This window comes from Poecilia mexicana, unplaced genomic scaffold, assembly GCF_051168715.1.
Source record: "Poecilia mexicana isolate PSO_F unplaced genomic scaffold, ASM5116871v1 scaffold_2, whole genome shotgun sequence".
Taxonomy (NCBI): domain Eukaryota; kingdom Metazoa; phylum Chordata; class Actinopteri; order Cyprinodontiformes; family Poeciliidae; genus Poecilia; species Poecilia mexicana.
In genome coordinates, this window is record NW_028263371.1 from 50,441,437 (window position 1) to 50,465,233 (window position 23,797).

General features: G+C 37.7%; 1 protein-coding gene across 4 annotated transcripts in view; it reads left to right on the forward strand.

Annotated features, from left to right (window-relative positions):
* The window catches only part of LOC106919072 (neuropilin-2-like), a 115,926-nt gene that overhangs the window by 62,874 nt on the left and 29,255 nt on the right, over positions 1-23,797 (forward strand). For all 4 annotated transcript variants that reach the window (XM_014989225.2, XM_014989226.2, XM_088002286.1 and 1 more), the window contains exons 8-11: positions 1,197-1,341; positions 7,593-7,768; positions 8,594-8,767; positions 9,769-9,913. In XM_014989225.2, coding sequence (XP_014844711.2) covers positions 1,197-1,341; positions 7,593-7,768; positions 8,594-8,767; positions 9,769-9,913 — 640 coding nt within the window. The remainder of the gene's footprint in view (positions 1-1,196; positions 1,342-7,592; positions 7,769-8,593; positions 8,768-9,768; positions 9,914-23,797) is intronic.

Sequence of the window (23,797 nt, forward strand, 5' to 3'; positions counted from 1 at the left end):
ACACACTGCGTGCCCTTAGACTGTGCACAGGAGTGTGGAAGTAAACCTTTGAGCTCAATCCTCCCTTTGTCAACAGACTCCATTCATTTTATGTATTTACTATACAGAGTGTGTTTAATAAAGGGAAAAGAAACACTAACTCATGTAAAATCATGTTTTCTTTAGCTCTGTGATTTTCTTTTGTTGGGCTCTGATGTCATGGCTCTCACTTTCATATTAACTCATGAGAACTATATTGGTGTTATGCTGCCAAGCTTGAAAAAAAGGGCAAATAATTCTGGTCCCCAAGACGGTGAACTTTCACGAAGGGTCACAGATTTGTCTTTGTTAGCACTCATTGCAGTCCTGAATATTAACGATTTGTGGATTGCTGGTAATATTTTAGGATATGAAAACACAGCAATGTTCTAAAGAACACAGTTACATGCCTAAGGCAAAGTACAATAAAATGAAAACATCATCATTCAAAATGTAAATACATAAATAGGTGATGTGGTTCAGTTGCCGTATTCAAGCCTCCACAGTCTCCAGATGTTCGCAGCCAACTGTACAAAAGCTAAGATTTTTTGTATGTATGTATGGATGGATGGCATAAATTACTAATGACTTACATCTCTAAAATCTCAGAACTGAACTTCCACGTCCAATTAAACCCAAATTAATTAAGATTTTTATTTGTTTTCATTCAACCGAAAAGTTTCCTCTGACATCAGATGAGACGAGCTCTTCTTAAAAGATAATAAAACAATGTAAATGAGTTATCAGTTAACAATATTATAATCTGAACCAATGCCATGTTATTTGCCATCTATGTTTAGAAAACATCCACAAAGATGTGCCGGTAGAAGAAATGTGTAACAGACAGACACTCCCCTTCAGTGGCTTTGATCGAACTAATCAATCCTGGACCCTAAACCTCAGTGGAAATGAAGAAGATTCAGGGGGGAAATAATCTTTCAGCTCGCTTGAAAAAAGTCCCAGGAGATTAAAGTTCTCTCTGCTTTTGGTTGAAATACGACTCAGGCCACTCCCTCACCCCCACCCCTTTCTTAATTAAAACAACTCCTAAATAAGAAGTGCAGTCATAAACTGGAAATGAGACTCCAAGAACTATCGCGATAACACAGGATTTTGCTTTATCACGAGTAACAGTCTAATATTGATATCAACTTATCTGTTACCTTCTGTCCAAACAGGTTTTCCATGCCAACACAGACGCCACAGACGTGGTTCTTAACCGAATCCCTCAGCCGGTCTTGACACGCTTCATTCGAATCAGACCTCAGACTTGGAAGAATGGCATCGCACTGCGGTTCGAGCTCTACGGCTGTCAGATTACAGGTAATGCACGACTGCATATCTGTTGTAGTAATTCTGCCATGTCAGTTGAAATGTCTCAAATGCTACTCAAATGTCACATTACTGAACCAGTAACAACATTACATAAGAGCATGCTATGCTATGCAGATGCTGTCTGCAACAATGATGGTGTACTTAACTCTAAATTTGAAATTTGCTTCTTGCAGGTTTGGAATAGTTTGTATGTTTAGATTTCAAATACTTATCTTTAATTTGCCATATCATTAATTGAGTTTTTGCTAAACTCATTGATGGTTTTGGTTTTGAGTTTCTGACTGAGAACAAGCAATGCACTGTGAGATAAAGAAAGCTCCACATCATTGCTTTTTCTGGTCCCTCGACTCTTAAATCAGAGACATAAACTTGACACATTGTATGGTTTAATCATTAAACAAATATAATTATTATTTTTTGAATATTTACAATGGATCATAGGAATGGAACTGCGCTTTTAAATAGATTACTCGTTCTAAACTTTTATAGTCTTTGACAGTTTTCTATATCAGAAGCCAAAATTTCATGATTTTAGGAAAATCCAGATAATAAAATCCAGCTAGATGAGGGTTTTATGTTCAAACGTCGTGAGTCTCATAAAAACTAATATGAAAAAGCATAATTTAAAGTCTGGATAAGAAATAAAAATGTGTTATAACCCTCGGGTTATTCTTTGTCCACTAAGCCGCAATCACAGACTGTGCTTACAGCACTGAAAGATGGTCGGCCAATGACTAAAAAAGAGAGATAGTGACACCCTGGCAAAAAGTAAGTTACTATGTCAAAAAAGAGCAGCACGCAATTGTCCTAATTATTTTCAGTACAAAGTCAGTATGTGTACCGATTCATGAGATTCTCATTCTTTACACTGCAAAAACACAACATCTGGTGTATTTGTTCTAGTTTTTAGTCCAGATATCTTAGCACACTTGAAATAAAACTATCTTACAAGAAAAACATAGGAGCTTGTAATAAATAAATTATCTCTTAATATTGATACATCTAGTTCAACTAGCAGATTAAAGTCTTGTTATAAGTAAAAAAAAAAAACCCGCCACTGGAAATAGTTATTTTTATATAAAACACGCTTGTATGTCTTGTTAGAATTTTTTGTGAGATTCATGTAAAAACACATGAGTCACAGTTTGGGTGAGAGGGTTTGGTCAGAGCAGAAATACCTTTCCCCGAAAACATTCGCTGGGAAAGAACGAGTAAAAATGGAAGAAATGTCCCTTTCTTCTCATGAGTGTAATCTAATGAAAATTCAGTTCGTACTTTTATCTCTTTTTCTCTTCCACAACACACCCACTCTTGTGCACTCACACTCTTGCCCTCGCTCTTTCATATCCATATCCCCCTTCTCTGACTCCCACTCACGGATCTCTCTCACACACACAAAGAGACACACTTGGTCCTAATAGAATAATACTAGAGTGTCATGTGTGGGTGATAACATCAGAGAGTAACAGGCTCTCAGCTTTCATCTGCAGCCCTGGCAAACAAACACGATTTCAACCAGCATAATCAGCTCAATACTATAAATAGATAAAACTTAATTATACTGTCTGTGTTTGTGTGTGTCGAGAAACTGTGAAAGATAGGATTTTAAGTCATCTGACTGGGTCCATCTGTGTGTGTGTGTGTGTGTGTGTGTCTGCTCCGCTGTATCATTATTAAGTTAGGGCCTCTCCCTGGTGCCATTGTTGCGGCCATTGAGGGGGACAGATATGCTTTTATCCAGGAGGGCTATTTCAGCACCCACACAAATCACAATCGCACCAAAACAATATGACAGACAAGGATGGTGGAATATATATCTATATATATGCATCTATCAACCATCCTGCCTGCACTCTTGTCTACTCTCTACTATATTTTAACGTCTCAAATTGCATTATATATCACCTTACAGATTGCACCGTTTTTGAGCTGTGAGATTACGTCCAACACACTTTTTTTTCCCAGGTCATTTTCATACACCCATTTTCCATTTCTGTGGCTTTTGGCAGTCAATCGTGGAGCTAAGGAGCTAAGCCCTGCAAAAGTTTCCACACACCTTCAACCTTTTCCTCTTAGTTTTCCATCAAAAACACAGAACTCAACCGATTGCACTTGAATTCCATGTGATAGACAAACACAAAGTTGTACAAAATTGTATGAAACAAAAATATATATTGGGTACTCTGTATAATTTATTGCAGCTGTTCTCCGAAGGCCTCGTGATTTTATTAGAGAACATTAGAGAATTGACAGCATCACCAAACGACTCAGGTAGGTAGTTGTGAAGTTGTACAAAAGCAGCCTAGTCTAAAGGTTACAGTAGGTTCACCTTCCAGCAGGACAGTGACCCTAAACACATAGACAGTATGGATCAAAGAATATCCGTGTGTTAAAATGGCTCAGTTAAAGTCCAAACTTAAATCCAAATGAACATCTGCGGCAGGACTTAATCATTTCTGTTCACAGATGTTCTTCATCCATTGCGACTAAGCCTGGAGTATTTTACAAAGTGAAATGGGCAAACATTCAGTCTCTAGATGTGCACAACTGGCAGAAACATGCCCCTAAAACACTTGCAGATGCAAAAGCACCATCAGCCGGGTTGAAAATATATTGTCCCAGGGCTGCTGAAAACAAATGCACACCAAATAAAATACGTCAAAGTTTGTTGTTTTAATGTGACAAAATGTGAAAGAAGTTTAAAAGTTATAAATAAGTTTGCAGAGCACTAAATGCAGCATCATGACAGCTTCACCCTAGTTGTGCTTTTGTAATGAATGACGGGGTTTGATAGTTGGGAGGTACACATCTGCAAAACAGCCTGTTCTGCTGCAGTAAAATGTATTTTTCTCCACTTTTATAACCTAACATATCTGCTAGCAGACATTATGTTCCTGCTCATAGACATGCAGAGAAGCGCGCACTCGAACACACTTCCACTATGTGATAATGCCCTACACAGGCCTATAAAGACAGAAATAAAGCAGTCAGTCAGTGACATGTCATTAACTTAAATCACACTTTTATGTCTCCTGCTCTGCTTCTCTCTCACCCATCTCTCTTCAATGTCTCCGTGTTTTTTTTCCCCCTTCCTCCTCATTCTGGCTTCCCTCCCTCTATCCTTCTTTCGCCTTTGCTGACAGCTTCCATTCCCGCTTCTCTCCAGCCCTCTCTCATTTGCTTTTCTCCGTCTCGCCTTCCTTAAATCTTCCTGGTGCCTGCCTCCTTCAGCGGCTCCTTCCTCACCTTAATCCCATTTTATTTCAGTACCACAGCTCTTTATCAATCGCTTCTTTTCAGTACCGGTTATTATTTCTCTCACCAGGCCTGCGAGGCGCTCGTGTCCAGTCAGGTAGAGCTCCGCTGGCTGTAGCGGTAGCTGGTTATCAGGGAAAAAAGCTCCATGTGTGGGTGAAACATCAGAGCATACGTCGGTTGCCTGTGTGAGACCTTGACTGTTTTCTGCTGTTGTGCGCGTATTGCTTTGTGTAAGCGTGTGAATTTAAGAGCTCTCATGCTGGTGTGTTACATCTGCCTGTTTTTGCTGGGATGAGAGGAGATGATATTCTTCTCGACTCCCACTGCACTCCTGATTTAAAAAAAGGGCCAGCAGCCGAGGCTCAGAAACGGCACATATAAAACTCCACGATAATAAACCTACGGCTAGTAAGTTTTGCTGAATGTTGCAGAGCTTCAGGAAGCTCATGGAGCCTGTCGCTGTTTGTTGTCGATGAATTATTTACCATATAGAGGCACTGTCGCAAACGTCACTGCATTAAACATTCATTTCCTCAAAGACTTGAAGAATGTCACCATCAATCACTGTCACCCCCTTTCTTTCTCTTTGTCTCCATCCCTCTCCACCTTTCTATTCACTCACCGGTCTGTCATTCCGTCCCTCTTCTTGACCTTTTGTCCATTTCTTTCTCCTTTGTCCTATATTTTCCTCTTTTAGTTGTTTAAATCTCTTTTTTTGTTGTGAGCCCATATTCTCCTAGTACATCTTCAAACAGAAGTGGTCACAATGTTTGGTTCACTTTGTTTTCCATCATTATTCATCACAGTGCTATATTTTTGAGGCTTATTAGATTAAAACTCATTTGTCTCTGTAATAAACAGCACCGCTTTGATCTGCAGCATGCTTTCATTTAGCTTTTTTTTTTTTTTTTTTCTCCATTTGGGAGAGCTCTGGCTCAATTCCCCATAATGAATCGCTCTTTGACTGCTCGGTTAAAGTTATGTGTCAACTTTTCAGCCGCAGGATGGGAAAATAATGAAACAGGGTGAAGGAAAAACAGCAGGAAGAGGCTCTGCTGTGTGTAACACATCAACTGATGTCGTAACAAATCATTCCAGGATCAAACAAGATATTTTTTTTCTCCTACATTAGCCTAACATTGACTCTTAATTACCTCAGACCCATAATTATGATTAGGTGGAAGCTCTTTAGAATGTTATTATGAGGACTTTGCCTGCTAACAGGGTCAGGATCACCTAATATTATACAATCATCACAAAATTTTGCACCTCCTGTGTATTTTAACCTTCACTTTGCTCTGCTGTTCATTGATTTATGCTGCACATCTGTACCACTTCTACTGAACTGATGAAACTGCAGCGTAATTATCGCAGTAATGACCCAGTTACAACATTGTTTGATATCACACTACACTATTCTGTATTGTCTGTACTGATGAAATTCCCGATGCTAAAAACTAAAAGTGAAACTGACTCATGACCTATTTTTTGATTAGTTCAACTGAAAACTATCAACGCATTGAACTTTTCTTAAGGCAGTCAATGGAAAAGAAATTGTGAAAAGCTGTATTTCCTCAACAAAATAGATGTTTAACATTTCTATTTGCTCAAAAAAGCAACATTTTATGGCACCGAAGGATGTCAAAATCCACTATCACTAATCTAAGTGGAAGAGAACAGGGGCAATCTATTAAGTATGATATACACACTTTTTGAAAGTGCAAAGTTAGGCGGGTTGATTTATTTTACTCTGAGTTTCTTGAGATGACAAAAGGATGCTAACTACCAGCACTGCTACAAGTGTTACATTATATTATAGATCACTTATGTAGTTGATCAAAACCAAAATCACATCTTTTTCTTACCAACAATTGTACCTCCCATGTGTGCAAATATTCACTATAGTATTCCTGAGAATTACCATAAGCAGGGAAATGCTTGCAAAGCTGGAGGTATTTTCAAAAATGTTCTCCATTGTCTCCTAAAAACGAAATGTTTTGTGTAAAATCAAACCTAGCCAGAACAGTCTGGCTACTATTGCTGTCGGTGTCCCAGCCTCTATTCTAAAGCAAGTCGTATTACGGAAAAGAAAAGAGAGAAAAAGACTTTAAACAGCTGGCCAGCAGTTTGTCCAGTGCATTTCCAAACCTCAGCTGTCAGCAGGAGGATCTTCCAGTTTACGTCTCGTGTGTCCTCATCACTACACATCAAATATCCATGTAAATCTACATGACAGTCTGACTTCGTGCTTCAGCGAGACTTGTTCTCACTGTCTTGAATTTTTGGATGCAGTGTTGCTTTTGTACTCACCGCTGTCATCAGCTGCAGGTAAACTTAAGTTCATGGTCAAGTTTTAGTTTTTTCATTTGTTTTACAAAAATGGGGACCTATTGCTCAACATTACAGAATCTTATATTGCAGGTAGACAATAAAAAAAATCACCTTCTTAAAAATAAGACTAAGACATTTTTTGCCAAAAGATTATTTAGGAAAAAAACTACTTTCAGAAACAAATATATATATATTTGGGTCAATATTTTAGGAAGGTGGTGAAATGCTTTATGTTTGAAAGGCTGCATAGCAATGAGATCTAGACTTTGAAACCATAAAGTCTATCAGCATTTTATTTCCTCTCAGTGCTTAAACTCTGGCCAGTCTGCAGGCTTGACTTTACAACCTAACTAATTGGCGGGCCATGTTGTCTATTTAAAGTTTCCAATAAGCAACTACTTCTATTGTAAATCACTCTGCATAGTGAAAAGTAAACAGCTAAAAGTTTACAGTGCATTGAAATGTGACTCCATCTTGGATGTTATCCAATTATTGACAGATTTTTTTTATGACTCCTAATTATTCCAGCAATATCTTCATTACTGGTAAACATTAAGTTCATGTGGCCTTCTGGAACAAAATATACTTTTATGACTGTCAAAATGTGGATTGTATACCTAAGATATTGTGTCTCTCTGTTTCCTGTTCAGATGCTCCCTGCTCAGAGCTGCAGGGCATGCTGTCTGGGCTTCTCCCTGACTCTCAGATCTCGGCATCCTCCATGAGGGACATCCACGGATCAATGGGGGCAGCCAGACTGGTCGCCAGCCGGTCGGGTTGGTTTCCGAACCCGACACAACCCATAGCTGGAGAGGAGTGGCTACAGGTCTGTGTCTTTAACTTCGGAGAACAATGCATGTATGCAAGAACGAGGGCTTTTGCTCACTAATTTCTGATTCAGTGCACAGTTTTGCTCCTCAGTTGGTCAGCAGTCATGACGCTGCCCAGCTAATTTGTAAAATATATTTTTAAATAGAATCGTTTTCAGGTAAATTCTCTCATGATGTTTAAAATACATTGTTTTACCTTTTAGTTTAGACTTTAAAAATACATTAGTAATCCATGAAATAGTCTAATAAGGCGGATAACAAAGTGTTCTGGTGTTATAAACCTTTGCCTGATAATAACCCCTCACATAAACAGTGTAATGCAATATAATATTTGGCAATATTCAAAGTTTTGGACACCATTTGTGTTTTGTTTTTTTCTCTTTCACCTTTGCCATTTCCTAAGAAGTAAAGTGTGTCCTGAATTTGTTTCAAATCAAGATGTTTCTTAGAGATATTGTGTGGAAATCACTGTGTCATCCACATACATTTACATTTAAAAATTTAATTAGACAATGACATTAAGTTTTCACAAGAAACGGTAAACGTCCTGGATGTATATCACCTAAAAATGAAGCTGTGGCTCTCCTGGTTGTCTTTTTTGGCTGTTCTGATGTCTATGAATATGCATTTATATATGTAAAATACTACACATATGAAAAAATGTTAAAACCAAACATTCTGATCATATTTTCATTTGTACTTGCACCTTCTTTAAGTTACTGGTATATTCAGTGGGCACCATCTGTTTTTACTAATATCATAAAAATGATTACTGAGTTGCACTCTGATGAGGCATTTTACTGTGTTTCTCTGTATTGCAGGTGGATCTAGGTGTGCCCAAGACGGTTCGAGGCATAATAACTCAGGGGGCAAGAGGCCTGGAGGGCAGCACAAGCTCTGACAACAGAGCTTTTGTGAGAAAGTACAAGCTAGCTCACAGCTTGAATGGCAAAGACTGGAGCTACATCATTGACAGCAAAACTGGCTTTGCTAAGGTAAATAAAAATGCACATTATCATGCACGGATGCATGCAAAATTAATGATCTTTCCTCTACGGTCAGTTTCTCAACATTTACTTTCCCCATCCCTCATAAATCTCCCACAGATTCTCCTCTTCTTTTTCCTTTCTGTCCGTTTTCTCATTATTGTTTTTGTTTTTTTGTTCAGCAGGAAAAAAAAAAAACAGTTTTATTCCAGCATCCCCTCTGAAAATAATTGCATTTAATCACCTCAGCCCTCTTGCTTCTGTCTCTGCCTCTATCCCTTTTTTCCTTCACTCTTTCTGCCTCTCATCCACTTGTTCGCTCATTCCCTATTTGTCTCTCATGGGTGTTAATTAAAAATGTCTTTTCTGCATCACTACTCAACACTGCTGGCAGTCTAAGGCACCGTGAGACAGGGCTCTTCATTCTCCTTTCTGAGACTGTCTTAAAACGCTTTAATAGCACTACTGAGTGTCGGGATTTTCTACTGATGTTAAAAATCCTGTTCTCTCTCATCTGCCTGTCGTTTTAAATGAGCATCCTGGGAAAATCATCAGAGGGTGTTTTTTTTTCTTTTAGTTTAGAAATCTTAAAGACAGAATATACAGCTTAATCCGTGAAACCAATAGCAGTCTTGTCTAGTCTCGTCTAGCTCTAGGTTTGTAATAAATCCTCCTCTTTTTTCTTTTCTTTTCCTTTGCCAGAGGCTGCTGCCTCAAAGAATATTTGAAAATCAAAAGCAACACACTTGTTATTTTCTATGACACATGTCACACTGAGAAGAGAAACAATGCTGATTAGCTGTGCTCCATGACTTCAGACAGTCTTACTCTTTCTTTGTCAGTGAGACTTAAAAAGGAGATAGTAATTTACTTCCATCCACTTGAGTTTTTTTTGTGAGTATTGTCAAAAATTGGCGCACCACCAAACACAATCTGATTTGACACTTCTTTGGACAATAACGTTTCTAATCTACTATAAAAACTTTATGATTTTCCATCTGCTTAATCAGATTTTTGAAGGGAACAGCCACTACGATACCCCAGAAGTTCGGCGGTTTGACGAGATTGTTGCACAGCACATCAGAGTTTTTCCGGAGCGATGGTCACCTGCTGGGATCGGCATGAGGGTGGAGGTTCTCGGATGTGACCTGCCGGGTAAGAGTTCACACACAGAGCATGATTTACAGCCCTGAACTGTTTAGGTCAGGCTTCAGTCCTCTGTGGACTGTATCCTGAAACTTCTGTATGAAATGCACCTATACTTACAATACACAGGACCTCAGGGACTGAAATTTGAGACCCTTAGTTTGGGGTCTGGTTGCAGCCCAGAATTAGCACCTGTCAGTGTCCAGATTTGTAGGAGAAACTTGAAAATAGTGCCAATATCCAAACTGCAGAAATATGTATTTTTAACAAAGTAGCCACAATTAGATGAGTTATATTTTATTTGACCAGGTTTTTGATTAAATAACCATTCATCTCTTGATGGATTTGTCAATGAGTAAACATAAAATTAAGCAAAATCATTTATATGTGTCTCAAATGTGGGTTAAACACAATCTTTTAACTTTAGCATGTTTCTTCTGCCTGAGTTGCCTTGTCAGAGTCCGACTTGAATCCAGTAGAGCAGGGGTGTCAAAGTCCAGTCACTTCTCTGGAACCTAAATCAAATAAATAGCTCGGTACCAGGCCTCTGCAGCACTTAATGACATGCTGATGAGGGAATTCAGCAATTTTATTGAGAAGTGTTGGAGATACGATGCATCTCTACGTTGCAGGATAGTAACACTAGAAGACTGAGCTTGGGCAGAACTTGGGCAGAACTTGGGCAGAACTTGGGCAGAACTTTTCTAACCTCACAGACTTGGATTTCATCACTAAAGATAAATCAACATGACACCAGCGGGAACATAAAAGCTGGTTAGCAATCCTTAGAGGGGTTTGATTTATTTAGTGCCAGTAAAGACAAAATGTACATAACAGATTATATTCCCAAAAAAATTATTCCATTCACTATTTCTTTAAAAGATGGTCAAGATGAGTGGTTATGTTTCTGGCGTGTACAGACTAACTGTGAAGAGTAATTAGACCCTTTGTAAGTGTTGGAAATACTCCATTTTATACTTTATGCTGTGTGTGTTGTTTCATCTTTATTAAAGTGTAAGATTAGAGAAGCTACAGTTAAACAGCAGACTGTATTTCAAAACATTTATTTTCGTTTTCCATGGTGTGAAGTGTTGCATCTGTTACCTTATGGCACAAAGGATCAGTCATTAGTACAGGTCTCTGTCTCCCATTCATCTTCTATGTATTTTATGGTTAAAGTTAATAATCTTACTCCATAGGAGGCTTTTCAGCATGTCTGGACAGGGATTAAAGCGTCTAGGTCAGAGAACATTTACTCATTGCTGCCAGCTGCGTAATTCATTGTGCTCACAGCCCATTTGGTTGGTAACATGTTCCTATATGTGGCAATGGATTTGGTGCAGTAAAGTTGCTGAGCTATGGTATTCAGTCCATAATCAGAGCTGTTTGAACAAAAAAAAAAAAAAAATCAAGATTTTTCTTACTTAGCTTGAAATATTCTTCTACTTTAGGATTAGTGTGGAAGGAGAGGTGATTTAGCACAGTGATGAATGTGCGCCATCAATCTACATGTTACTTGACTGAGCTGTGAAAGTACAATTTATTATAATGCACCATTGCTGTACGGACCACTTTAGCTGTGGCAAGCAATTCTTTTCCCTGCTGTGCAATCATTTTAAGAAATAAAGCAAACCATTGTACCAATGCTCCTACATTTATGGCCTAACTTGCACAATAACAATGCGCTACATAAATTCTTCAGCAAATGAACCAGAGACAATGGATAGCTTGTCAGTAAATCTGTAACATTTGTTTCTTCCTAATGTCCTGCGCTGTTGTATAAAATAGTCAGAGCTTAACTTGCCATCCGTTGTTCCTCTAAAAATGCTGCTGGTGAGGCTCGCCTCTGGTTTTTGTTGCCTCTGATTACACTACTTTAGTCCCGTTGTGACAGGTGAAGACGTGAACAGAAAACGACACGTACCTGCTCCCAGTGGACATGATTGGGGCTGTTGGCTACAGCTGACGGATACAGTTGTGTATTTCTGAACTTGTGTGTGCATGTTGGGTGAGAGAAAGTGCCCAAAGGGAGCAATATATCCCAGATGTGTCAGACTCAACCAGTAGGCAGCTTGTGATGGGGACACTGGAAGAACAGGAGAACGCTCTGCTTGCTTTATCTTGAGACAATAGGGTTCTGGACACATTTATTGTGTAAAAATCATTTTTAAAAATTCATGATTTATTACAACACCATAATTTTACTAACGATTTCAGAAGAATCCAACTAGATTAAATACTTTTTTTCACGCGTTTTTATCAGCTGTACCAATAAATAGCATCTGATGACAACATTGCCAGTGAGAGAAAAACACCTAAAAATAATAATAAAGGCGTTCACAGATATTTTATTTGCTATTAGTGAGGACATAATTGTAGGTTTCATTTCAATTAAGAAGATTAGAACGGCTCATTTGTGTGGGGAAATTAAAACCAATCAATTCTGCATTTAACTATCATAGCCATTGCTTTAATTTTCGCCACTAATTTTCCTTCATTTCTAGTGAATAAATTCCCTAAAGTGCAAACAGATAAGCTCACATTAAAAAACAATTTAAAAAAATTGTTTTTTAAGATAAACATTATGCCTTTTGCAAAAATACAAGCAGTCAAACAGCCTATTTTTGTCCATATGCCTTGTTTACGATTGCATCAGATGCAAATCATAAGCAATCAGCTGCCATTTCTGCAAAGATCAACATCTTTACTCCTCTATGGCTGCAGCGATTGTCTTCTGGTCTGGCTGTCTGTGTCTGCTTGCCAGATGTTCGCCCTCTGGATGTAATCTGTGCATTAGACATGATAACAGTTCATTCCCACTTCACTTGAACACCATAGCAACTGCTCCTGCTACCATCCTATAAATAAAGCCACACAGCGAGATAAGCGTACTTCTTAACTTTAACTTTCACCATCTGTTTTTGGCGATGGAAAACAACATTACGTATGAAGTCACAGTCATTTTCCTGGCGATATAAGTGACAACAGAAGTACCTATTTCCTTCCTGTTTGTGTTTGTTTTGTTCTAGAAGAAAAGATGAATTTAGCTGTGCATCTTCCTCAGTCCACTGAGCACAGCTGTTTACACAGAAGAAACGGCTTGCAAAAAAAAGGCAGAGACATTCAACTCTAGTGGGCTTAAGTGGGCTTCTCCTATAAATTCACTCTACACACAGACGGGGCTGCAGATTGGAAGAGATCTGCAGAGCTCAACAAGAGGAGGGCCACAACATTTGATCTCCGTGCTATTTGTTTCCTCTTGCTCCTTTTGATGCAGCTTGGGTCACACACACTCATCAGGTTCATGAAATGTTTTGCTGCTGCACATATTCCTTTTTATAGGGTGGAATTCAACATAAAACTTGAATGATTTTGAAAATCAAGATGTTTGAATTCAGCCTGAATAATATCTAATTCACATAGCGCCAAAATTCTTCATCAGCTACTTCTGCTTAAATATTTAGCACAATTTTTGGGTTAAATGTCCGTCAGACACTTAAACCAATGTCTGATTTAACCCAATGTCTGATGGTTTAAGCGTCTGCCTCAAAGACAGACGCTTAAACCACCAACAAGCTTGTTACATGACCATCTGATCACTGTTCCTGTCAAAAGTGGTAGAGTTCATTTAAATTGGTAGATTTCCTGGCTTTCTAAGTGTATTCCACACATTTTAAATTGAGGTTGAGGCTTTGGGTAGGTGACACCATAAGCTTCATGTCAACCAATTTTGAGGAATTTGAGATAATTTTTCTATAGGGATGCCGAATTGTATCCAATGACATCTTGCTTTTGATGCAAGATGTCAAAAAAAATTGTCAGAATGTTCAACAATCACTTGGGTTTAAGCCTGTAATGAATTGGAAACTACAGGAGAGACAGTGAGACGTCAAAATGTTTCCATGTTGAAACTCAGTCATATTAGAACACAAAACTAAAACGGGGAATAAAAATGAAGTGTTGGAAGTCAACTGAAAAATTTTGCAGGAACCTTGTTGATGACGAGAAAAATGTGGTTTCTTTGCAACTTTCTAATTTACATTTAACCAAATGTTAAAATATGCAAAATTTCCAATCCTGGTTAGTGTTTAGGCTTCTTATCGTTGCAACAAATGTGAAATAATAGGGAAGTTTCCTTCCAGCTCGACTTTGGCACAAATAAGAAACAATCTTTTCTCCCGAATTACTGATCTACTTTTTAAAAAAAAAAACAACTAAAGTAGTTACTCATGTTGTTTACTTTATTTACTATTCAAATATACATGCAAAGAAATTGCTTTTCCATTACCACCCTTGTATTGTTTTCATTTTCTACAATCAAGTGCACTGACCTAACAATTTCCTCACATGAGCGAGACAATCCCAGCTCCAAAAAATCCAATACAAAAACAAAGAAAGAACAGATTCACGGGTTCTTCGGGGACACACAATAAAATGTAGTTTAGCATCTCATTATTGTGAAAAAACCTTCGGTGCAAACACAGAAACAAAAGCCAAAAGATTACTGCTCATTTCCAATCATCCACGCTAGCTACGGAGGCAACGTGTAATTTAGGTGCTGTAACCTCAACTATTGGATGTGAACCGAAAGCTTATGAGCTGCCAGTTCCTATCATGTTTTTAAAAGAGTGAGCTATCAGAACATCTGCTGCACTCACGTCTCTTTCACTCCACACCTAGCTGTTGGCAGCCACGCAGGCGGGCACAGATGTACACACAAATACACACTCACACCTGTTTGGCATAAAGGTTTTAAAGGGTTAGCTCTTATTTGTGTCAATACATGCTTCATTTCTCATCGGTGGAGTTACTGAGGAAAGTAACTGAGCGATGGCAACAAATAACGACTGAGAGTGAAAGCGCCTTGCATCCTGAATCCAAATGAAGCTAATAGTTTTGTCTTTGTTCATCAGCTACTTCTGCTCCTAGAATCATGGAAAGTCTGGGTGCTGGCAGCCCAACTCTGAGAATGTCTTTTTGGCCTCATCCGTCCAGCAAAACCACAATGACGTGGCAAAAGGAACCCTGTGGTTATACAGCTATTAGTTTGCGTGACTCAGTGCTGATGGATTGTTTCTGATCACTTCCAAGTGAAAAATCTCAGAATAAGGTAGTGATACATTGACAGAAAGTTTCTGTAAATCAAGCATCATCCACATTTACCCCTAGTATTGAGGTGTAGTCTTAGATTAAATGGGCTTCTGTTAGAGCAGTACAATCTCACACATCAAGTAAGTCGCAATTATCTTCAAGAGATTATATAAAACAAGCTTGTTTTGTATAAGTTATAAAGTAACTTTAACTTAGCAATCAATAACCTCTTGTTGACCTGATATATGAAGATAGCATAAATGGACCTGTTTCTCTTGGCTGCTCTTTAAAATTGGTAATACAACAGAACATGCCATTGAGTGCATTTTAAACTTACCCATATTTACAGTCAGATCACTAAATAAAAATTAAAAGAATGTAAATTTTAGGATGAACTTAGACTTAGTTGCTTGGACTCAACACTGGAAGCTTCTGAACTTTTCCTGAACTTTCTTAAGATACTTTCAATAAAATCACGAGGTGCTTACCAAACCCTGTCCCAAAACGTGTTGGGTTCATTCTGGAACGTGCAACTGGATACTTTTAAGGACTTAAATGGTACTTTTTGGAGCTTATCAGGTACATCGGTTAAATTTGTATTAAACTTATTGGCTGCTTTCCTCTAACTTTACAAGGGACTAGACTTTTGAATTGCTGCCACAAAAATCTATAAATTTCAATGTTTACCAGAGTTCTCTGTGGTAAACATTGGCATAATAAATGGTAATTATGGAGAGCTGGGGAAGCCATGAATGCCGTTTTCACACCGGGAGCGCCAAAAAGCTACAGAGACTTTTGTACTTAAGAAAATTAGAGAAAATACTAATTTTACTGTTAGTTTTATTTTTAGCAGATTGAATGGAATGGAATTCAAAACAAATGTAATTATATGAGGTGAAGAAAATGGCATGTTTGTACTTCACGATTGAAAATGTGTGAAAGACAAAACAAACATCTTTACTTTGTTGGGGTTTTTTCTCTGGACAAAGTGAGTCCAGAAAAACCCAGGTCTTTCCATCAGCCTTGAGGACGTGCTGCAGATAGTTTGAGAACATTCTGGGGTTGTTGTTCTGCTGTTCCAGGTTTCCAGCCAATCATATTAACTCTTGCCAACTGCGAGTTTGTGCGTGTGTGTTGCTGAATGTCAGGTCCAGCTTTGCTTATTACTATCACATGTGAGTTGTGGCTGCAGTTCAGACATTCTCATGTGATCAGGGGGATGTGTCCTGGGTTACACCCACTCACTCATTCCCTTCACGCCCGTTTCACTTGCCAATAACGTTTAAAGCAAAGTTTCTGGAAAAGCACAGCACAGGTATTTAAGAAAACAAATGGAAGCTTATTATATTTATGAAAAATATTGGAGTCAACACTAAATTGAATGATGAAAAGTTTTCTGTGTATGTTGGCTGCTTTTTCACTCATTTGTTTCTTACTGCACATAGTATTTTAGTAAAAAGAGGGGCTTTCCCAAAAATATATGTAGCGTATAAGTAAGGCTGCAAAGGAGAGATTTATCATTCCTTAATTGATCATTAACCATTTTCTCTTTATCTAATGTTACATTTCTTATTTATCATAGATTCAACCAAAAATATGTGTTTTTGTGGAAGATTGTCATTAATAAAGGGGAAAGAAATCCAACTAAAAACTGGTTCTTTGAGATTTCTGTTGTTTCAACAACACTGATTTATCTCTTTGGTTTAGGAGATTTATGTCTGCAAGTTTCACCGGTTAAAGTTTAGTGGCTTCACAGGGAAAAGCAGCATTCTTCGGTACGTGTTCAAATAGCAAACATGAGAAATAAGGGAAAGAGCAGCCAAAGTTCAGAAATGTTTTCGAAAGATCTTCTGAAAGTGCAACAAAATTGTTCACAAGATTTTATGACTGTAATTGTACATTAGTGCATTGTATTTTAGTTTTTTTTTCCATGTTTGGTTCTGATGGTGTTTGGGTTACTTTACTTTGATGCAATATGATGCATTAAGACCGTTGACCAAATTAAAATAACGCTGAAAAATATTCATTGGAGTCATAAAACCACATTTCCTTACAGCAGACTAAGAGAAAGAAAACAACTTTAAATCAGTTTTTTTTAATCATGTCCAAAACGTCCCTGATTAATTTTACAAACTGAGCCATAGTCAGTACAAAAGGCAAATAGAAACACACAACAGACACACATTAGACATAATGAAAAAAAATTAAGTAAAAACAAAATTAATTTAAAAAACATACTAGTATAATTTGTGAATTTAGTATTGTGCAATTATAGCCAGTGTTCAAAAATGTGGATTGTGCAAAACAGCATAAATGTTAATCTTGTCAAGTAATTGTGGTCAGATGAATATTTCCTAAACACTGAGACGTTATGCTGTTAGAATCTGTTTTTGTTTTTCATTTGGTTTGTTTGGAGCAATGCTGGTTATCAGTCTAACAGCTGCAGGGAGGAAAGATCTATGTTAGCCCTCCTTTGTGCATTGAGGATGCTGCGGTCTGGCTCTAAAGGAGCTTCCCAGTGTCGTAAGTGTTGTATATTGAGCTGCAGACATTTTATTATTTATAATACAAAGAGAGCAGTGCTGTAAAAGCAGATATTTTAGAGGATTTACGGTTTTGACAAAAGACTTAAACAAAGATCTCAATGAAGGATTTATTTTTTTATATAAATCTGGGTAAAGGCTAACATACTTCCAATTTTCTGGACTGAAAAATAATATCCACACAAGTTAAAGTCATCCAAGGATGCTGCCAGACTCTCATGAAATAGGTTCATTCCAAAAAACAGAGGAAAGATAATAGAGAATCAAAGATCCAGGTTGTACGCCAACATGCCAGTACAGTGACAAAAGACAGCTGCGTTCTGCCCGTGGCTTAGATTTGTTTTCCAGCAGTGACACAGCAGCAGGACGTTTTGGTGCTGAGTGAATGGAATTTAAACCAGCAAGAGCAGATAAGCTCTTCGAGTCGTTTCTAACAATCGTTGATTTACTTCAGGACAGTCCAGCAGATCTGCTGCTTCTCTTCCCCTCATGTGATACTACACATGGAAGCACTTAGAGTTGGGCTAAGGTTCACTGTGGTTACCTCTGTTTATACATGTCTGTGTGCAAAAAAGATCAAACTTTTCCAAAATAAATGTTTCGCTTTGAGTCGCCGTGCCTTTACGGAATTTCCCAGATATTTGCCTATTTTCTCCATTTTCCATCCTTTAATGCAGCCATCTATGATCGTTTTAATATCTCATAAAAACAATTAAATCACATACAGTGTGTTCTGATGGGACTTTCCCTGATTTGGAGAGGAAATTACGTAAATGAATTATGGAGACCTTCTGTCAAGCTCTTATGCCTTTCAATAGAGCTGTACTGTGAAGCAAGTTAAACAAAACTGAAATTCCTTTGTGTAGCCTAAACAAAGCCTGAAATTATGCTTTGAACACAAAGGGTGTATGATGGTGGCTTCTACATGGCACGCACATATAAAGTGACAAAATAAAACAGAAAAAAATTGAAGACATCCACCTGTGGGATAATGCGAACTCTGGCCCAACATAGCTGAACGTAGCCTGAAAGTGTCTATGCTGATGACAGACTTGTGTTTGTAAGTTCCAAGAAGAGATTTTATTTTTTAGACGACTTTTTACATCCTTAGTAAGACCCTTAAAAAGTTGTTTATTCTTGACCACCTGGCATTTTCAATGACATCTGAATACAATCTTAGATATATGAACTGAGAGACATTCTCAATCTGTAAACTCAAAACTTGTAAACGTGACTTAAATTTACAATTTCTCAGAGTTTGAAATAAGCTTTAGGTAACGGAAGACTCATTTTACTGTACTGAAGGCAAGCTGCGGCTGACAAAGAGCCAGGTTGGATGTGGATGCAGAACTAACCTTAACTATATCATCAGCGTAAAAATGCACATTTTTAATGGTGATACCACTGTCCACGTTATTAATGTGGAGAATTATAGAGAGTGATCCTATGAGCAGCCCATGAGGGACACCATTAGCTTCAGTAATGGATGTTCAAGTGAAACCATCTGCCTACATTATAATCAGAGAGGCCAGTTCTGGTCAGTCTGTGAATCAAATACCTCTCCAAAATATTGCTTTTTTTATTACATTACTTTTAAGACTGCTATTATTATGATTGTTTTACGTTTTCTTTTTCTTTTTTCTGAAACAAAGTCATTTGTCCAACATTGCGTTTACAATTTGAACCAGAACCTAAATTACCTTACATGTTGTAAGTTTACTACACAGTCTAAGATGTTTGAGGGTTTCAGAAACATTCTCTTTTATGAAAATATGTTTCGGGAAGACCTTGGAGAAACTCTGTTACTTTAAATAATTATTATTGCTTTCTTCACCATATCCTGACGACACTCTTAACTCACTTCTTTTTTTTTTCCACACTTAAGCTCATTTCCTTTGTAGCCAAGATGATTTTCTTAGCCATTCATTGCCAGAAGCCTCGTTTTTATCAACTCTCATCTCCTGACACTTAAGGCTACAATTACAATCACAGACTTTGTGAGCTAATGAGCAATTCACTGCCAGTAGTTTCCTGACATAAACAGCTTCCTCACTTTTAGCATCTCTGCTGTCAAGATCACGGCTTTTTGCCTTTAGCCACACTTAAAGCTTCATTATTGCAGCCTTTTTGAACCACTGTCACATGCTTATTATTAGGTTAGATACAGAAATTGTTCTTGCAACTAAACATAGCATACTGTGGTCCAGTGCAGCTTTGGTTTTTCATTTTCTTTTTGTTCTACAATAAAGTACTTTGGCAATTAGTCTTTGAAAAAGCTTCCCCATGAAGAACTCATTTTCTCAACCACTCAACCACCAAAGCAGGAGTTGTGATTTTGTCTGGCACTTTAAGTTTCATATGACTCAAACCTGCAGATCTAACCTGCAGATCTGCTTTTTAGGAGCAGTTGTCTGATTTGCCATTCAGTCTACCACCATGATTTTCATCCAGCATAACACTCAGGTTTTCCACCATCACCTCGAATTTAATGTAATACTTTAACACTTAAATGCTCTGCTCCCTGTAGTGCCATAACTATAAATGTTCTCACTATTTTCCAAGTTTCCTGTCTCTAAAAAACTAATGTTCTGCGTTGTGTGCTTCCAAATGTGGCACAAAGTTTAACTGTACATAAGTTTTTCAAAGTTTGTAAAGCTACATATATATTTTTAGCACAGCTACTGCACTCTTCCTATGATATTAACTGTTGTTTACTAGTTTGCACTTCCCCATTTTTGCCATGATTTCTTTAACAGGCCACCGTAAAGAGGGGACAGATCTTTCACCATTTCTCTTTGGACAATCTCTCAATTTTTTATAGTCGTGAATACTCTCTCAACATCTCTCCTCTTCAGCTGATCCCACAGGTTTTGTTATTTATGTCTGGGGAAAACCATACCTTGGAAAACACATTATTTTGTGTGTAGGGACCCGTTTCTCTTCAGTTGGCTGTATGTTTCTGATTAACATCTGGTTGTAAGATGCATTGATAAGTTTCAGTTTTCAGAAAGAATCAGATTATACAAGATTTTCAAAACCATTGCATAATGCCATGCAACCAGAAACAGAAACAGGCCCACAGCATCACAGATTCTTCGCTACACTAAACAGTGGAGCTTTGTTTCAATCCACACCCACCTGGAATATTTGTTGCCAAAAAGCTCAATCTCATTTAACCAAAGCTCACAATTCTAATAAAAGACAAAGTTTAATTTTGTTGCATCCCTCCCAAAAAAAAAAAAAAACTGGCTGGCGTGTCTTATCTGTAGTAAACTTAGAAGTTTTTGTTTGTTTGTTTGTTTTTGTTTTGTTTTTTTGCTCTCTGGTTACAAAATAAATTAGTTTTTTTTTTCTATTAAGCCATAGATCCAGTTGTTTAAAACCAGTTTAGAAGTTGGTAAAAAGTTGTGTAAAAGTTGTTACTCTAGTTGGAAAATAGGAAAATTTAGGTCAACATGTGTTTTCCTGTTATTTCCTGGTTAATGAAGACAAACATATATCTCACACAGATAGCCTTTACATGAATAGCATGTTCTTATGCCATTGCCAAGCTTGGTTTACAGCTCATTCTGAAAGGAGCTCAAAGTCGGCAGAACTGATCGAACTAAAATCTGATTATCTAAGAATGATTTTGTACAAAAAATGTAATAAACATGTTATGTATAGTTCATAGACTTATAATAACTTGAAGCATAATATGTCTCATTTAAGGTAAAAACAACTAATTTCATTTTTTTGCTGCTTGAGTCTTGATGTGGCCTAATATGGTGAGACAACTGTATGGCATGGTGAGCTGTCCACTGCTGCTAATGAACACAATTATCAGTGGAGTGATTTAGATCTGCAGCAACCAATAATGTAATAATGGCTGCAAATGCATTTGGTAAATATTACCATATTGAAAGTAATTGAGTAGCAAGAACGTTCTCCGTCTCCCCCACAAACACACAGTCACTCGGTGCTCCACCAGTCGTTATTTAGGCTGACACAGGTAGATTTACACCCAGAGCTCTTTCCATAATTGAACAGATTTTTCTGTTTCTGTTTCACCCTGCTCAGTCAGCAGCTTTACAATGAGCCAGTGTGCCTGTGACACTTTCTGCTTCTTAGGGTTTAGTGTGTGTTTTTGTTTTCCATACACAAGTGAGTCAAACACTAAAGGCCCATTTCTGTAGCTGATCACACTGACCCATTTAAACCTTTCTTCTTTTTTGTCATGCGTCAATAAATAATTCCTGCTTGTAGTTTCAGAAGAAAAAATTAAAACAAAAATATTTCATATAATAGCCTGCCTAATAATGTTAAAAAATATTGAAGTCACTTCTTAAAATGACTTAGTTGACCTTTACAGTAATCACAGAGAGGATAGAAAGAGGGTGAGGGGATAGATGATGGAGCCAATGAGCAATAGAGGAAGTAAAAGGGGCGGATAGGAGAGACAGAGTTCAAAACTGGATTTGACAGGTGAAAGAAAGATGGAAGCGGATAGAGGAGCCTTCCGGAAGCTGTGTGTGGTCACTAATTAGGAAAATGGTTCCGTGAGGTGAAATGGGTCATGTATCCTTTTCTTAAGCCTTCCTGTCTCCTGTTGGGGGAGGGGCTAATTACAGCAAGTAAAGCGCACATGATTAAAACAGCTTCATGTCAGCAGATAAGACCCCGACTTTAAATATACATGTTTTATCTGTGCAGCATTGTTTATTTATTTTGCCTTAAAATAGTGCTTATGTCTCTCAAACGTTTTAGCTAATGCTTTTTATTGGAACTTGTCAGTCCAACAAAAGTGCGTGCAACTGTGAGGTGGATGGAAAATTCTGTGTTTTTCAAAGTTTTAGTAAATTAAAATGTAAAAAGTGTGACATACATTTTCTATTTAGTCCCATTTATGCTAAAAACCCAAAATACCACAAGTTGCTTTCAGAAATCCAGTACTCAAGAGTTGGTTTCCTGCATGTTTTGATCATTTACCTGCACCAACAGCGCTCAACTACTTCCTCAGTATATCATCAAAATGTGATGCAAACTCGTAATGGTCCCTTCATTTGCTTTAGGCTTGTTAAGCCAGAAGAACATCTAGAACATGGAGGATACCAGAGGTGGCCTAATAATCCAACATAACGTAGTAGACAATTGATAGACGGACGTTTTTTTTTTTAAATTATACGTTTCAAAATTATGGAAACTGTCCTGCACATTTGATTACATCCGTTTTGCCCAGATACTCCTAAAGAAATCCACATCAGGTTAAAATCCAAATAAAATACATTAAAACATGTGGTTCATAACATGACAAAATATAGAAAAGCTCTAAGGGCTTAAACATCTTGTAAGGTAATGTACTTTAGACATCTATCAGGAGTAGCATGTACAATATTTTATCAAGATTTAAGCACACAAAAACAGAATTCAAAACTTACATAACTTGCACCACAACCCAACAAGAGGTAAATCAACAGCAGCCATAGATTTACCGAGGGGGCGGTCAAAAAAAAAAAGAGTTAAAGAAATAAAGGTTTGCCATGCAAAGCGCTGCTGTTTCCAGAAGGGAACAAGAGATTGTGGAAAGAAGAGAAATGAGAAACACAAGAGAAAGAGATTTGTGGGCATATGAAAGCAAAGCAAGCAGTGGAAATCAAAATATAACTCAAGGAGAGGTGGCAGGAGGAGAGTGAGAGAAGGAGTTATGAAGAAGAAAATTGCAGCTGTAGTAAAACAGAAACAACACTTAGATAGGATTTCACTTCTATATTTTGATGGCAGAGAGGCAAAAAAAGCCTTCATTCAGCGTGTGTACGTTCATGTGTGTGTGGCAAAATCTTTGTTTATGTGTGCAGAAGCAACTATTTTTCAGGGGGGTTAGCGATGTTTTTTTTTTTTTTTGTAGAGACAGATTAGGTGTGCTCAGCAGAAAGTCTGAGGAGTCGAAGGGAGGGATGAAATAACGTAAAAGGCAGGAGCAGATTCAGAGACTAATTTGGTGAGAAGCTTCTGGTGTTTTCGCCACACAAGCCAGAAATCTTCTGTTCCATTACGTCAATAAAAAGACACTAACTTCTTGGTCTGTGGTGTGAGTTCATATGTGTGTGTGGGGGAGAAATGCCTGAGGATTCAAGGAGGTTTTAAGAGTCATAGGTAACAGTAAAAAAGGGTTTATTAGAACCAGAGGTTTGGACGGTTTTAAAATGATTAATTATGTAGAAGAAATCGAACCAGCCTGGCTTTATGTGTGAAACTAATGACTCCTTAAACCATAACTGGT